We start from the raw sequence: 15710 nt of genomic DNA, 5'->3' as shown, positions 1-15710 counted from the left end.
ATTGCTACCAGTTTTCTACAGTCTATAACTTCCCAGCCAGGTGACTCACAAAAATCCTTAAAAATGTCTCCTTAACATTAACAACAGAATTCATCGGTTCAGGGACACACAGCATCACAACATAACATGACACAAGGCAGACATGACAGTGCTGCAACTGTCACTTTAACTCTACATTTATTTAGTTAGGTAAGCCATATCTCTGACAAACAAAACTAGCCATTCTTCTTCCTGAACAGGCTCTATTTTGTACAAAAGGCATAATTTTAAAATACACGATGATGCAGTGTTTTCTTTGCTTCCAGGTGACATGCAAATGTAGAAATCAAAAAAGCATCACGAAAGCAATACTTTTAAAAATAAATAATAACAAACATAAACAAGACAGACTAACTATGGTGGCTTGGCCAGTCCCCACTTTACCATCCTACTCAACAAATAAACGTTAAACAGCTTTAAATGAGGCTAACCCATTACAGTACAAGGCACTAAGATGTAGTCAGCGGCAGAGCATTAACATCATCACTTTTAGAGGACAACATGAAGGCCTCTGAAAGATTCAGATGAACTGTAAATCTCAATTAAATGATCCACTGCCGTCGATTTAAAAGGGATTTTGACCAGAAAGTGGAGCAGATCACCTTTTATAATTGTACATAAAGGAACAAGTGGCTTCCGTTGCTCTGAAATCGCACAATTACACACAAAACAAGTGGATACAACCACGGTAACCCTCTACAATGGTGTCTTCATCGACCTAGTGGCATTACCAGCTAAAACTAAAAGGTGCAAATGGTTTTGAATCAAGTGAAGAATGAGTGATAGCATCCACATATTCCCAGCAAAAACAGCAACCTAATATTTACATACCAGATTCTGGATAAATATTTTTCCACGCAAAAAGTTCAGACCATTATTGCTAAGTGCAATAGCCGCGAATCCTTCGTCATTTAGAGGCACTCTCATAACTTGATCATAATCTTAAATACTCATCACCGGTTATAAACCTGCATTCATATGCTAAGCTTAAGAAAATAAATAAAATATCAAAAACTGTATCAACAGTAAGAAAAGGGCCCTGTATAAAACAGCATTTAAATAAAGAGCTGTCGAAAGCACAACTTATAAAGCTGACAAAAATGTTGAATTAGATAACCTTAAACAGACTAATCCGCTTCATTAGTTATTAGCCTATGTTTACTGCGTGTGACTAATCCACAAACTCCAAAATGTGACAGAATCTGGATTCACATGGCAAAGGCATGGCGGCCCTTTGCAGACAACTGACAACGAACAGAATCCTCAGTGTCCTCATGATAATGTTCGTCTACATGCCACCTTCACTGAAACTAATAGCGCAGTTTTACATTGGTATCAAGCTTCCAGAGTAATCACATCCTTAAGCATTTGCGGAATCCTGCATTCATGACTTCAGTCTTTCTATTAAATAGGTTTGTCAAAAGCGTAACAGCCGAACCTTCAGTATGAATTAAAAACTCGCCTCATACAGTAAGATTGGCAGCTTCTAACGTCAGTCAAAAAAAATAATTGCTTCTCACACCTTTCTGAAGACAGTAGAGAGTTCCAGTTTAGGTGTGAATAATATAAAATAACACAACATGTATTGTACAGTCCCATTGAGCAGTATACTTTGGCTGGAAAAACAAACATCTGGGAACATTTAAACCAACATTTAAAGATCTAAAAAGTCTGAAGAATAATTTAAGTCGAAAAACCTGATTGACACACATGTCAGTTTAAAAATTCCTTTACATACTTCCTCCCACAGTGTACAGAAAGAGAGATGGCAGAGGAGTGGGGAAGAAAGTCATTTAGGGAACTCTGCAGTGTGGCCACGAGCTTTTGGCAGGCTGGGCTCTTTTGAAGGCGTACATCCAGAGTGGACCGGGGCGAGGAAAAGGTGAGGATCGTGGTATGTGGCCGGGAGGTGAGCAGACTTGGTGGGCTGGGGAGGAGCTGGCTGAGGCTCCTGGGAAGGTGTTGCAGGCCTCTGGAACTCTGGCTCCTCAGTTTTGGCCACCCCGCCTTGGATGTTGTCTCCCTGTGGCCTTGCGCAGGGGGTTATTGTGGCATCGGGCCTGGCAGGGGAGGAGAAAGAGACTCGGCCCGAGGTGGGGCTGAGATCGTTGGGTTGCTGCTCTTCTTTCTTATCCGTGTCTTCCGAGTGGTACTGTTTGAGGCGGATGTGCCAGGCGAGGCTGCAGACCGCCGACACCGTCTTGAACTGGTGGATGACGTTCCTTGGGATGAAGTAAATGTCGTCGTCACAGAGCTGGACTCTGACGTAGCGGATGCCTTCCCTCCTCAGCTGGTTGAGCTTGGCATCGTCTATCCACTGGACACACTGCACAAAGATACACAAGAATGGAATTGGAATGTTTTTGCAGTATTTGCGACTTGTTCGATATTTATAAAACAATAAGATCTGGGACATAAAAAAACCAAAACAACACTTCTTACTTGAGACACTGGAGGCTCGTACAGATCCAGCTGCAGCCTCTGGACAACTTCATTGAAGTCTCCGGCATCGAAACACACCACATCTTTGGTGATCCGAGGTCGGTTATTCCTGGAGGAGATTACCAAAAAAAGCCTTAAACACATAGAGAAGCTACCTACAGTATGGATAGAGATTCAACAACACCACCTTTACTTAAGCATGCTAAAGGACATTCACCATTCTCCAAAGTGCACTGCCTTCAGTACACCCACAGCAGCAGTGCTCTGCCAGTCGAAACTCTGGCCAACGTGATCAGCATGGGCCTTAGTCCGGTCCTCAAACAGAACCTCTCTGGGTTCGCTGGTCCTCGGCAGGTAATGCAGATTTTTGATCTCATTCATGGATCTAGACAAAGAGATAACAGAGGGACAAAGGATTGGAACTCATGCTCAATTAATTTTCTCTTATATTTCATGATCTATCTTTTGATCTAGATCTCTCTTCAGGCATTTCCCTCAAGGATGAGTTTGTACCTGCGCCGTTTGAAAGGAGACTTGGGCATGTCAGCCGTGGGCACCATTTGTTCTCCGGGTCGCACCCACATGATCGGCCCGTCATCGCTTTGAGAGCGACAGTCCAGCTTCAGACTGGAGAGGCTTCCCCACGGCAGGGTCATCTGTGGAGAGAAAATTAGAAAGCCGAGCTGAGAATGAGGATTCCAATTAGTTTGATCATTTTGTTGTGCTTTTTAAAGTCATACTGTATTTTGCTTAAGCCTATGGACAACAGCTTATCCAAGAATACTGTGGTAATCAGGGCTGCGCTGTATATTGTTACAGCATCAACTACAGTATAGTACCTGTAAGGCAAGTAGTGGTGCAAATTAAAACACATCATGCTACAACTTTTGTTGCTGCTTGATACAGTTCTTGTTTTTCATCTACAAGAAAAGTCTTTGATATAATTTACTCAGATTTTAGGGTTCTTGGATGAGCAGATTCTAATTTAATATAATTTTATATTTACAAGACGCAGAGTTTGTTGACACGTAAGTTCCACATCTGCAAAACTGAATGAGCTCTAACAAGAGAGAAATACTGAAAAGGAACATGTGGTTGCAAAAAAGGAAATTCAATGCAAGTCTTAAGTGTGCACAGTTAATGGAATATTAATCATGATTTTGCTTTCTCACAATTAAATGAACATGACTGACTGCAATGTTGGTGCTTAAAATGCTCCACTTGTGGAAAATCAGTTGGTCTCAGCTTGGATACATTTGATGTCAGAACGCCTTATTTCACTCGTCAGACTAATTGCAAACGAGGTGTTTCAGAACATCAGTAAACCGGAGGGTCTGCTGATAACCAGATGTTCAGAAAGTCATGTGTTTTGGGTACAATTTTATTTTTATTCTGCCTCGAGGAAATGCAGGTGAAGTCTTATTTAAATGCAAATTTGAACATTATTGGGTTTGTAGTGTAACACAAAGTAATACCAGTGCTCTGTTAAAGTTTGCAAACTATTTTATGCAGACACTCTCCACAAAATCACCCCAATCACTGATCAGTTCTTTCCAAAGAAAGGTATTCAAGCCATCTGGGGAAAATTCTAATACTTTTTTCACATTGCAGAAAAGCAAAGTATCACAATTTCAGTCTGTACCAATATCATGCAGCCCTAGTGTTAATTTTAAATCAGATAAGTATCTTTGTCATGTAAGTCATTAAAAACCTAATTAAAAGTCCCCACATAATGGCAAAGCACTCTATATGATTTAGTTTATATCAAGATTAATGGTCATAGTGCAACAGATTGAACAGATGTTTTAACACTAATAATTCATCAGCGACATGTCAGCATTAGATTGATTACAGAGTGCTGGACTTTTTAAACGAGTTTCCTGAGAGCAACATGCTGCATTCGTCACACGCAGCGTGACACTGGCAATGAAGTCTAGAGGAGGGTTGTACAGCCGAGACCTTAAATATTTGGACAGTTACGGTATATTTTGCTGTTTTTGTTCTTCTGTGCATTTTAACTGGAAACACAAGAACTGATACTATGTTAAAGACGCAAGTTTCAGCTTTAATATTACACTTCAGGCCCAACAGATTCACAAGTAACTGGACAAAGACAATAGAAGGCAAACAATATCATCTTATGTAAAGGGCTCGCTGAAATATCTACAATCTACCTGCTTATCATGAATTAACCAACTACACTTGACATCTAATTATTTGTCTTTTTTGAGCCTCATTACGATACTATTAACTTGCATGTTCACCTATTAACTCCTCGTATTGACAGACAACTCCACCTCTGTCTAAAAAGAAACTCTCAATCAGATCTGACCCACATGTGAACTCTTGTTCAGGAACGAACAGCGAAATTACATGACTGCCCAAGAAACATTTTGTAGCTGAATGTCCAGGTCATTTGGAGCCCTTGAAATTTGAAGACTGTGTGTCAAACGGGCTACAGCTCGGACAGTTCTTTTCATTCTGATGTTAACCCACCTAAATTAAACCTGAGACACAGCACTTTAATGTAGTGTCCATCATTTTATTTCAAACTAAGTGTGGTGAGGCACATAAATTGTAGAACAAAAAATGTGCGGCCAGTCTTGATACTGCTTTGAATTCAGGTCTTTAACATATTGTTTCTGCTGTGAGTGCCATGGTGTGGCTGGTTACAAAACACCGGGCTTCAGGCATGAAGTAGGGTTTGAGTGAGCTAATTAGACTTGTGACTTTAAGATCATAAACATACATCTTCTCCTCACCTTGAGAAATGGGGATTCTTCCAGCATGTCCAGGAACTCTGGGAAATAGTCTCCGACTTCCTCGTCCACGGCTCCCACCAGGCTGATCTGCCTCATAGGTCCAGCTCGGTAAGTTCCTGAACAATAAGTCCGGTTCACCTAAAGCAAAAAGAAAATATTCTTCAGTGTGTGTAGCATACTACATTGTAACTGTATGCAATTTAATTAAATTCAATGCAATGTGTAGTATCGGCGTGAAGATAATGTCAACAATATTGTCACAGTATCAATGATGGTGTAATTTCCAAAAAGAAAAACAAAAAAAATCTAATTCATTAAGTGGAATGAAGAAATTGAATAGAATGATGAAAACAAGAGAATAGCAAAGAAGAAGAAAAAACATATTGTCATCCGATAATTATTATTTCTATTTAAAGTCATAGTACTTCAGTTTGACGTCTCTCTCCTAACAGAATCTGTTGACTTTGCTGTCATCCACACTACCCTTAGAAAGTTCAGGGTCACCCAGGCAATTTCATGTTTTCCATGAAAACTCACAACAAACTGCAAAGATTTAGTACCGCGTATGTAATGAGGACACAACTCTCAGCCTTTGTTCCACTGTACTAAATATAACTGCAAAACATGATTGCTACTGCTATAGCAAATCTCCTTCACTTCCTCAAGTGGTCCGGTTACCGCTGTTCATTGGAGTTGCAAAACAAAATTGAAATGGGAGGTGGGTGGTATGTCAATTACTATTTTACTTTACATGATCTGACATGGTCCTTTAAGCTCAGGGTACAATTTGCACTTCAGCAGGCTAATGGTTTGAAGAAGCTGCACCCCCGTGTTGCTTCACCCGATACCTAACAATGAGCATAATATAGGCATTAATATTCAAAGTATGGGAAAACTCCATACACAGTCTCACTAATGGATGAATGAATCTGCATCACATTATAACCCTGGTGTGTGAACACTGCTGTGACGAGAGCATATCCACAATCCAATGCAGTGTTTACTACAGCACCATTAAAATACCGTAACACTCTTGTTTACTATCCAATTCCTTTTAGTTTTATGTTCTGACCTAGTAAAGTGCAGCGGGTACAAACAAGCATTTCGGTGCAATCATTGTACAATTCTACAATTCTACAATTTCATTTAGCAGACGCTTTTGTCCAAAGCGACGTGCAACACAAGCAAGAATTCAGAAATAAGGAAAAACCTTTAGTTAAGTGCAAAAAGTGTTTCAAGTGCGATTGGTCAAAGGTGTTGCCATCAAGTTGCAGAAGAAGTGCCAACCACACCCCATTCTTTTTTCTTTTTTTTTTCCAACTTTGTCAGTGCTAAATAAGTGCTGGGTTTTGGACCACCTGACTTATTCTACCCCTAAGGTGGAGCCGGATTAAGTACCTAGGTGTTCTGTACAATTGAGTCTTCAGTTGTCTCTTAAAAGTAGAAAGGGTCTCAGCAGAACGCACAGAGTTTGGTAGTTACTCTCAAAACTTTCATTTATACTCTGGATCCTCCAGTGGTGAAATGATCAGAATTGGTCTGCATTTCCCTGCATAAGCAGAGAACTGCTGAACTCTCTGCAGATGTAACAGCACACACAGACTCACTAACTCACTCCTCCTCTCTGCAATCTTTCTGAGCCAGTCAGAGCAGATATGTGCCTCCAACGTCATGGAACAAAAGCGACTCCATTAGATCTCTCTAAGAACAGGGAAAACTTGGCTGCAGCACAGATTTTTTTTTTCCTTTCACTGAGCAACAGTGTACCTCTGACACAGTCAGCTACTGGAGGGAAAACATGGACTGCACCTCATTCAAGCCTCTGGTTTTTCCTTGGCTCGCTGTGGCCGTCTGCAATACTGTCAGGGCACATATAGTTGGGAGCTTACAGCCTGTTTAAGTTATAAAAACTCAGAAATCTGCTATTTTAATTTGACACACCAACACATTCATTATTGAACAATAGTCTAATTTACAAGTTATTTTAGTTTCTGCAATAAAATCAGTTATGTTTTGTATGTAGAACATAAAAACAATAACCAAAATTCAATACATATTCCTTAAGCTTAGAATTGCTCTTCAAAAAACTCCTTCCACTACAAATCCACATTGCCTCTGACAGTAACACAACATCACACCGACAACCTACAATCTCATGATTCCCCAATAAATCTGGATACACCGTCGGTTCACTGTGAGGGATCCCTATTACACATCACTGCACTCTTATCTCCTTTTCCGGCAATCTGAAAACATATGTAATATTTTATGAACTGTTCACAGTTTTAATAGACTGCAGTTGCTCTTATTACAACAGTGAACATTTAGTTGACTTTTGACAACTGATGGATCACTTAAGTCATAAAAAAAAATCTCCCTCTCAAACGTTTCCTAGTTTGATTGCAAAATGAATCTCATTGATTTGAGGGACGGTTGGTTTAACAAGACAAACAATCTGAAAATGTTTAGACCGGGTTGCAATGCACAATTATTTTCATCGTCGATTAGTCTGTGCATTATTTTCAGGATTAACTGCTGCTGTGGTCTCCAAAAGTCCAACATCACCTCCTCAAATATCTTGCTTTTTCTGCAACTCACAGATATTCATTTGCTGTTACAGATGAGTAAATAAAATAGATAATAGTCAAATTTAAAAAGCGGGAATTACAGGACTTTAACTTCTTTTATGTCTTTTTTTTATTGCAACTCTGGACTGAAAATATTGTTATCCAATATTACAGGTGTTTCACAGAAGTACTCACAAAGAAAAATATTTTTAACGGTTGCACTATTTACCTATCACCTTAATGTATGCACCTACAACTCTCCACCTTTTTCTGTCTATCTATCTATCTATCTATCTATCTATCTAGAACAATCAAACATGCAGGTGTAGTTTAACCACTCCTTCTCTCAGCAGAGACATATCTATGAATCTGTTGGTAAAAATGGTGCAGGTTTTAGCTTGATCCCTTGGTTAAACTCAGGTGGACGGACCCTTTGAGAGTCTTTTTACATACCTGAGAGTGAAAGTTGGCAATAGTGGTCGTCTCAATGTCTTTCTTGCCCAGGATCTCCATTTTGACTGGTGTGTTGGGGAAGTTGAAGGCAAAGTAGTCCAGGAAGTCAGGTAGGTAAGCAGCCGCCCTGTGCACCACCGCCAAGGCATAGGAGGCTGCACCTCGAGGCTTCTCAGCAAAGGCCAACTCCAGGAACTCCTGGGCAAAGCACTCCATCTCAACTGGACTAAGACAGGCTAACTCATCGGCATAGGCGTGCAGAACTAATCCCCCACCGTTGGCTTGTCTTTCCTCATGTATGAAGCGTCCATAGCAGGTCCCTGTCTGGAGGCAGGAGCTGCGGATGTAGTGGTCTTGATGGGAGAGGAAGGGGACGTGACCCAGCTTGAGAGCATGGAGGTAGGGCGGGCGGTTGTCGACAGGGTCTCTGCCGGGATGGTGGTTGGTTTCAGGCTTCACGTTTCCAGGCAGAGAAGGCTCAGGGCGAATGGGCATCGGGAGATCTGCTCCGAACAACTCACATACGGTCTGAACAGCTTTGTTGTGCATGTGTCGAACCTTTTTGGCACCGTGCGCCTCATCATGATGCTTCTTCTTCTTCTTTTTCTTCTTCAGGAGATACTCCTCCAGTGTTAAGGACTTTGCATTCTCATTGTGGGGGCTTGGCTCTACAAATACAGAAACACACTCAAGTCAGAAAGGGAGGGAACATGCAGAGAGCTGTGATGCTACTGGGCACTATTTTGTAAAGAAAAACAATAGAAAGCTAATAAAAACAAAGCAAAAAACTGTGTTAATCTGGCAGCAAGGGAGACAGAAAAAACATGGTAAAATGGTGTAATACTGTAACATTTTAAAACAGTAAATTAAAAACTAAAAATATGGCCAACAACCTGCAAAATAATTCTATGTTTATTAGCTAAATTAAAAGCAGTAAAGCAGTGTTTCTTTTTTTAGTCACACATTGTAAAAGCACTAATCACTCTTTGTGAAAAGAGGTTTTTAAGGAGTACATTATTTACAGTTTTGACCTGTTTTTTTTTTACAGTCAACATGTAAATCATGTTTTACTTCTGGGATTTTTTATAATTATCTGTAATTTAACATTAAAAACCAATAATCATTTGTCAGTCCTTCACGTACAGAACTTTTCTTGGTAATAACGGCAAATATCTGTCAAATAATGCTAATATTGGCCAGCTTAAATACTGAAAAAAGAAAATTTTATGGCCACACTTGTGCCCTGTTTGTCAAGGCTTAACATTTAATTTAATACTTTTTTACAGTGACTTTATTGGTTATTATCTGGCATTCAATAAAGCAGTAAATTCTGCCAAATAACAGTAAATTGACTAAAAAAATACAGCTAAAATGCTTTTATTTTTTACATTGTACATCCATTCTATGCTGTTACATGCTGCCATTTTTTGGAAAGATTTCTATTTACATCTTCTACTCCATTATTTAGTTGTTTATTCTATTTGTTTTGAAAAATTCTTAACTTATTTGTCTTGTATGTTTAAAAGAAAGTCTTCAGGAATTTCATTGTGCACTGTGCATAATGACAATAAAGCTTATCTTTCTTGTCTAATACATCTATGTTGCATTAATCTAACAATTGAGACAGCTTCAAAAGAACTAGACCACCATTTACATGCACTCTATATCTATTTATAGGATATTAACATCCGTTATAAGCAAAACATTCATTAAACCCACTGTTTACACAGATGCTGGTGCCTGTGCAGCCCTACATACATGTTCCAGATCTGTTATGAACAGGACATCCTTCTGCATGTGCACCAAATAATGTCACTCACCCTTCTTCTTCTTCAGCTCCGCATGTTTCACATTGGCCTCCGTGTTCTCCTTCTTCAGCTTTAGCTTCACATCTTTGTCCAGGTGCTTCTCTTTGAAATCCTGGGGTTTGGCCTTGACCACTTTGAGGGGCGTGAAAGTGAAGAGCGCAGGTGTCTGTGCGGGCACCGCTCGCTTCTTCTGCAGCTGCTCCGGCACCTTCCGCGGCGGAGGAGGAGGAAAAGTCGGCTGCAAGTTCTTCTTCGTACCGTTGGTGAGGCTGTGGTGGTGGTGGTGATGGTGGTGGTGGTGGTGCAGGACATGTTTATCCGCGCTGAAGTTGTGGGCTTTGGGATTGTGCTGCAGCTGATGCGGCTGGTGTGTCCGGTGCTCAGCGTGCGGCTGCGGCTGGTGGTTGTGATGGTGGTGATGATGGAGCTTCACCCTCTTCGCTTCTTTCTCACTCCTCTCCCGCTTGTCAGCTGACGGCGACAGCTCCCTCTTCTTCTTCTTTTTCTTCCTCTCTTTAATGAACCTCTCCAGACTGTCCCTCACCCTTTCTCCTTCTACTTTCGCACGGAGCAAGTCGACTTGAGCTGCCATCTTTGCACGTACAGTACATTTAAAGGACTCGGGGCTGCTGTTGCGCATGCGCCCCACAATATGTAGTTCTCTAGCCGTTCATTTGTAGTTTTGATTAGAAGTTTGGAGCCAGTTGCGCAGGCGTGACGTACGGCATTGTGGGCAATGTAGTTTGGAGATGTCGCAAGGCCACATGGGAGTTGGAGTTTAGCCTGAGCTGACTGCGTGCGGCTTTGCACGCACTCACCTCTGCTCAGCTGACGTCATGGTTTTATCTGTTCCTCGTGTGAGGACAGGATTTGGAAGAGGAGCTTTCAGCTTTGCTGCCCCCTCAGCATGGAATACTCACTGACTGACTGAACTGAAACTGGATTTATTCCTCTTGGAGCCTTCCCTTCTATCCTGCTCATATTTATAGATTTGTACCCGCACTAAATTATTAAATTCTATGTTATTGTGTGTTAATTTTATACAGTGGGTGTTTATGGGACTGGGAGAAGGGACACCATCTTGCACTTTATATCATTGCTGTGCAGTGTATGAATGCTCTGAACAAAATTTTGAGAGGACTTTTGATGTTTATTTATAATTGGTGAGAAAATGCAACTTTAGTTTTTGCTCTCAGGCTTTAAATTTTAGACGCTGGCCATAGACGGTGAATACACGACTCCAGTTCAGTATTTAAAAAATGTCAATTAACAATTTTATTTTAAAAAAGCTGGTTCAGTAACAGAAACATGAAAAAGTCGACATAAGAAACTACACACACATTTATAAGAAAATCTAATTGGATCAACGTAATTTTAAAATGTTTGTCAATTTAAAAAACTTGTATTAAAAAACTGTTGTAAACAAGTCAATGATAAAGTATGTGGTAAACAACACGGCCATCGGTTATAGAGGCAAAGCTAATTCCTCAACTAACTGGTTGAACTTTATTTCATTTCATTTGTCAAGCCCAAACATTGTTTTTCAGAATGTAAAGGCACATTCACTAGTGACAGAGAGGAACATGAAACTTGTAGATATAAGCATAGATTCACATCAGTAGGTGTAATATTAAATTAGACAAATGTTTATTCTCCTGTGTTAAAAAAAGAATGGACAAATTTTAATAAAATATCACATGCTGCATTTCGGGCTGCACAGTGCAGTAGTGGTTAGCACTTTCGCCTTGCAGCAAGAAGATCCCCGGTTCAACTCCTGGGGTGGGCCTGGGATCTTTCTGGATGGAGTTTGCATGTTCTCCCTGTGCATGCGTGGGTTTTCTCCGGGTACTCCGGCTTCCTCCCACAGTCCAAAAATATGCTGAGGTTAATTGATAACTCTAAATTGCCTGTAGGTATGAATGTGAGTGTGATTGTTTGTCTGTATATGTAGCCCTGTGACAGACTGGCGACCTGTCCAGGGTGTCCCCTGCCTTCGCCCGAGTCAGCTGGGATAGGCTCCAGCACCCCCCGCGACCCTAGAGAGGACAAAACGGTGTACAGAGGATGGATGGATGGATGCTGCATTTCCTTGTCACCTGGTACCAGAATTCACCAGAATATAGGAAATACATATTTAAAAAAATTAAAATAGAACAGAATCGGTCAGTCATGTTAAATCAGTAAACCTTTATTTATCAGTGCATGAACAGAATGCCATGACCAAATTATTTCATTTCACCCATTTTATATCATTTCCTCTCAGTTCCCTTAAAAAAATAATGAAACGATTTACAGAGGATTTTTTTTTCTGCATGAAGGCAAATATTTATACAGGTGCTGTACAATTTATAGACATTTACAACTACTATGATGTCAAAACTAAAAGACTTTTCTCTTTTAACATGTCGGAGCAACGCAAGGCCACAGTATCATACATGGTAATGGCATGGACAGTAAATAACACAGTAGCCCAACTTATCAACAATAAAGTGGACAATAAATTATTAAGTGGTCCTGCAGACCAACAGATGCATGCGTTACTTGTTTACATCCTTGAACAGGCAGGCTGATGAGGGTCGAGGCAATGGCTAGTTTGTGAAGAGCAGTGAATACACCACTAGATGTCTCTGTACTCCACAGTGGAAACATTGAAACGCTACATTTTGTCTTCAGAGCAGGGTACAAGTGATCCCAATTAATGTATTTCATTAAACCTGATAGCATCACTTCAAATCAGACTCCCAAAGAAGCAGGGCGGCCCGACTTTTCCTCCTCGTGCGGAGGATTTGCTGATTTCTTTGAGCTTCTGGCTTTGTTGATGACGCAAAAGTGACACGGCATAACGAATAACAATTATGCAAAAAACACCCATACCACACTACTTATATTAGGGATCGTGTCCTAAATCGAAACTATGATTAAAAATAGATTCGGGGATCCGAAGATGAAGAAATATATTGTTTTTGTGCCTACATTTCTGGTGATAAAAATACAAATATCTCTTAAAGTTTTAAGTAAGCTGAAGGCAGAGTTCTCACGTCTTACAATCAGGCTCTGTTATTTCAACTCATCTAAAGTATGTGCCAATATATGTGTAATCACTTTGTTAAATAATATACGTTTCAGATTGAATATAGTCGATGCTACAGCAATATCTAAAATACAAAGGCCTACCATTCAGCTTGTATACATACACACAAAGCCAGAGGACCTAAAATACAGAACTGCTAACAGTCAACAACATTATGAATCAGGCTCATGTGACTGTTTACAGACCATGAAAATCAACGTATAGATTGCAGTTTTTAATAGTGTTATTTTGGATGGTGATGCTTATCTACACATTTTCACATCAAAAGTGAAATGACTCAGCATGGATATGTGTACTAACTGTTTTGTTTACATATAATTTCAATAAATTACATTATGCTTTATTATTAACACACATGTAACAAACATTAGAACTATAACCACAAGTATCTGGTCTGTTGATTGATGCATATAAAGCTCCAGGGTAGTCTGCCCACCTTGTGATAAGCTAATAGGATTCATGTCTTCATGTGTATGAATGCAGTCACACACACACACACACATACACAATTCACAACTCTGGTCAGGTTCTCGCAGAACTTAAAAGACACAGTTTTCGGACATGTTTTAAGAGAAACTCACCAGTCTCACTTTTTTTTTCTCCTTCCTTCATCCATTCGTGACAGCAACAGTGAACCAATCTTGCCTGGAAGATAAGCTGTGTGATTGCATGAATATTCCTTCAAACCTTCAAAAGTGAAAGAAAAAGCAGGATCCTTCATTGAGGTGGGTAGACAGGGAGAGCAGTTCATCCAATTACCCACAACCAGTCTCACAGTGAGTGCAATTAGGAGCAGCTTCTTTGTAACCGGAGTCTCTGATTGGCACAAAATAGACTTCAGTGTCACTTCTAGACAAACAACAACAACAACAAAAAAGAAAATCACACTCAGAGCCCATCTGTTACACACACATCATTGTACAGTACGAATACTTATGTAGGTACGAGCACAATGTCAGATCAGACATCAACAGCTTGATGCAAACTGATCGAGGCAAACCGGGTGAAAAAAAAAAGCAATGAGAAGCTATGTTGCTGGTTACACAGTGATCTGCTATGTCATAAATGTCTAAGAAAAAACATCCTTCCATTCTGAATGTCCATATTTCACAGGCTCAGCTTTCTCTTCATATATGCAGAGTCCCAGCAGGATTTTAAACATCTGCATACGTTGTATCCACTTGGGATTGGATCTTCGCAGAACTGGGGACTTTCCACGGGCCAGGGGTGATAGGAGCCTTCTTACTGGCAGTGGTCCCGTTGCAGCTGGGGTCCTGGATGCTGCTACTTGAACCTCTAGGGTCCTTTCTGATCCCATCCTCGGCTGGCCCCGGGTACTTGCTCTCTCGATATTCCTTATCCCCCTTCTCTCTTCCACTCCTTCGGCCTAGCGTGCCACTATCAGCATCCGACCCCGACCTCTCCCTGTGCACTTGGGAGTAGGATTTTTGCGCCGCTGCCTCTTGCTCGGCCCTTTTGCCTTTTCTGTGGCGTTCACCGGTCCCCCCGCTTTTGTCTCCACTCTCCTTGGCCCCCCTCTCCTGCCAGTAAGGTGCATCCTCCTCCTTGTACCTCCAGTCTTTCTCTTCTCCGGAGGCAACGTGGGGCTGCTGGCCAGCAGGGCGCCTGGGGCTCTGAGGCTCCTCCAGGTTCCTCAAAGGCCCAGCAGGGTCGTTTTCCCTCTTGGACCCCTTCCTTGGACTGGAGGAGTGGTGGTCCCTCTGCCCTTGGGCTTTTCTTTCCTTGCTCATGTCCTCCAAGGATCCACTGTGGCCTCGCTCTTGCTTTCGTGGGCTCTGGGAGCGCGCCACATGATCCATCCAGCCTTCAGCGGCCCTTCTGGGACTACCAGACTTGGAGTCACTTCTGCTTGTTTTCCTGGCCTGGGCACTGGGGCTGGTGGTACGCTTGTGGTTGTGGTCAGAGAGCTGCTGTCCTCTAGATCTGTTGGCCTGCCTACCATGCTCCTGCCCAGCAGCAGGGGACCAGGATACCCTGCCGTCCCCCCAGAGAACTCATCAGGGGCGGATATTTTGGGTGAAGATGGGGACAGTTCCGAGGTAGAGAGGGAGACGGAGGATGGAGAAGCTGGAGATGACTGTCCGTCGGATACAGAGAGTCTGGGAAAGCTTGAGGTTGGAATGGTTACTTTGTCCTTTGAACCTGAGAAACAAGCAGCAGAGAGTAAGAAAACACTCCAGTGGAGCAAAAAAAAAAAAAAACCCTATCTATTTAAAGAAACTGCAGAAGCTAAAATATCCCTTGTAGGAGATATTTTGCACAAAATTAAAGATATTTAAACATGTCATGCAACAGCAGCTCGATACCTTCATATTGGGAGAAAAGATGTTTTCCAGCTAGCTCGCCTTCTGTAATAACCCGATGTAATATAACCCTCTGAATATTTGCCTTGCTTGAGATATGTATCAGCTGATGGCACAGGCATCAATGAAAAGGTGCGAGAGTTCACCCAGCACTGACGTTTCAATTTTCCCCTGAGCTGATAAGAAACTGCACAGCTGTGTTGAGAGCAGATATATGCAGCGGA

At 41.3% G+C, this 15710-nt stretch overlaps 2 protein-coding genes across 2 annotated transcripts in view; both read right to left on the bottom strand.

Moving 5' to 3' along the window:
• Positions 1-160: 160 nt before the first annotated feature.
• Positions 161-10726, bottom strand: LOC110951932 (lysine-specific demethylase 9). Its single transcript, XM_022195208.2, has 7 exons — positions 10084-10726; positions 8264-8931; positions 5244-5381; positions 2995-3137; positions 2699-2866; positions 2482-2590; positions 161-2365 (listed from the first exon to the last, which is right to left on the bottom strand). Exons 1-7 carry the CDS (start codon positions 10709-10711, stop codon positions 1829-1831), a joined length of 2391 nt encoding a protein of 796 aa, XP_022050900.2. The 5' UTR covers positions 10712-10726; the 3' UTR covers positions 161-1828.
• A 1512-nt stretch (positions 10727-12238) lies between these two features.
• The window catches only part of magi3a (membrane associated guanylate kinase, WW and PDZ domain containing 3a), a 145539-nt gene continuing 142067 nt past the window's right edge, over positions 12239-15710 (bottom strand). Inside the window, 2 exon segments of the mRNA XM_051949170.1 lie at positions 12239-15132; positions 15135-15325. Coding sequence (XP_051805130.1) covers positions 14317-15132; positions 15135-15325 — 1007 coding nt within the window. The 3' untranslated portion in view covers positions 12239-14316.

The sequence above is a fragment of the Acanthochromis polyacanthus genome, chromosome 6 (assembly GCF_021347895.1).
Source record: "Acanthochromis polyacanthus isolate Apoly-LR-REF ecotype Palm Island chromosome 6, KAUST_Apoly_ChrSc, whole genome shotgun sequence".
In the NCBI taxonomy this organism is placed as follows: domain Eukaryota; kingdom Metazoa; phylum Chordata; class Actinopteri; family Pomacentridae; genus Acanthochromis; species Acanthochromis polyacanthus.
Note: the sequence above shows the minus strand (reverse complement) of the source record. Positions and strands in the feature narration are given on the sequence as shown.

Excerpts from the sequence above, each read along its gene's own strand:
- LOC110951932 (XM_022195208.2), bottom strand. The coding sequence starts at position 10,711 with ATGCGCAACAGCAGCCCCGAGTCCTTTAAATGTACTGTACGTGCAAAG. Across the intron at positions 5,382-8,263 it reads TTGCCAACTTTCACTCTCAG|GTGAACCGGACTTATTGTTC; the intron begins GTATGTAAAAAG and ends TTTTTGCTTTAG. Across the intron at positions 2,867-2,994 it reads TCTCCTTTCAAACGGCGCAG|ATCCATGAATGAGATCAAAA; the intron begins GTACAAACTCAT and ends CTCTTTGTCTAG.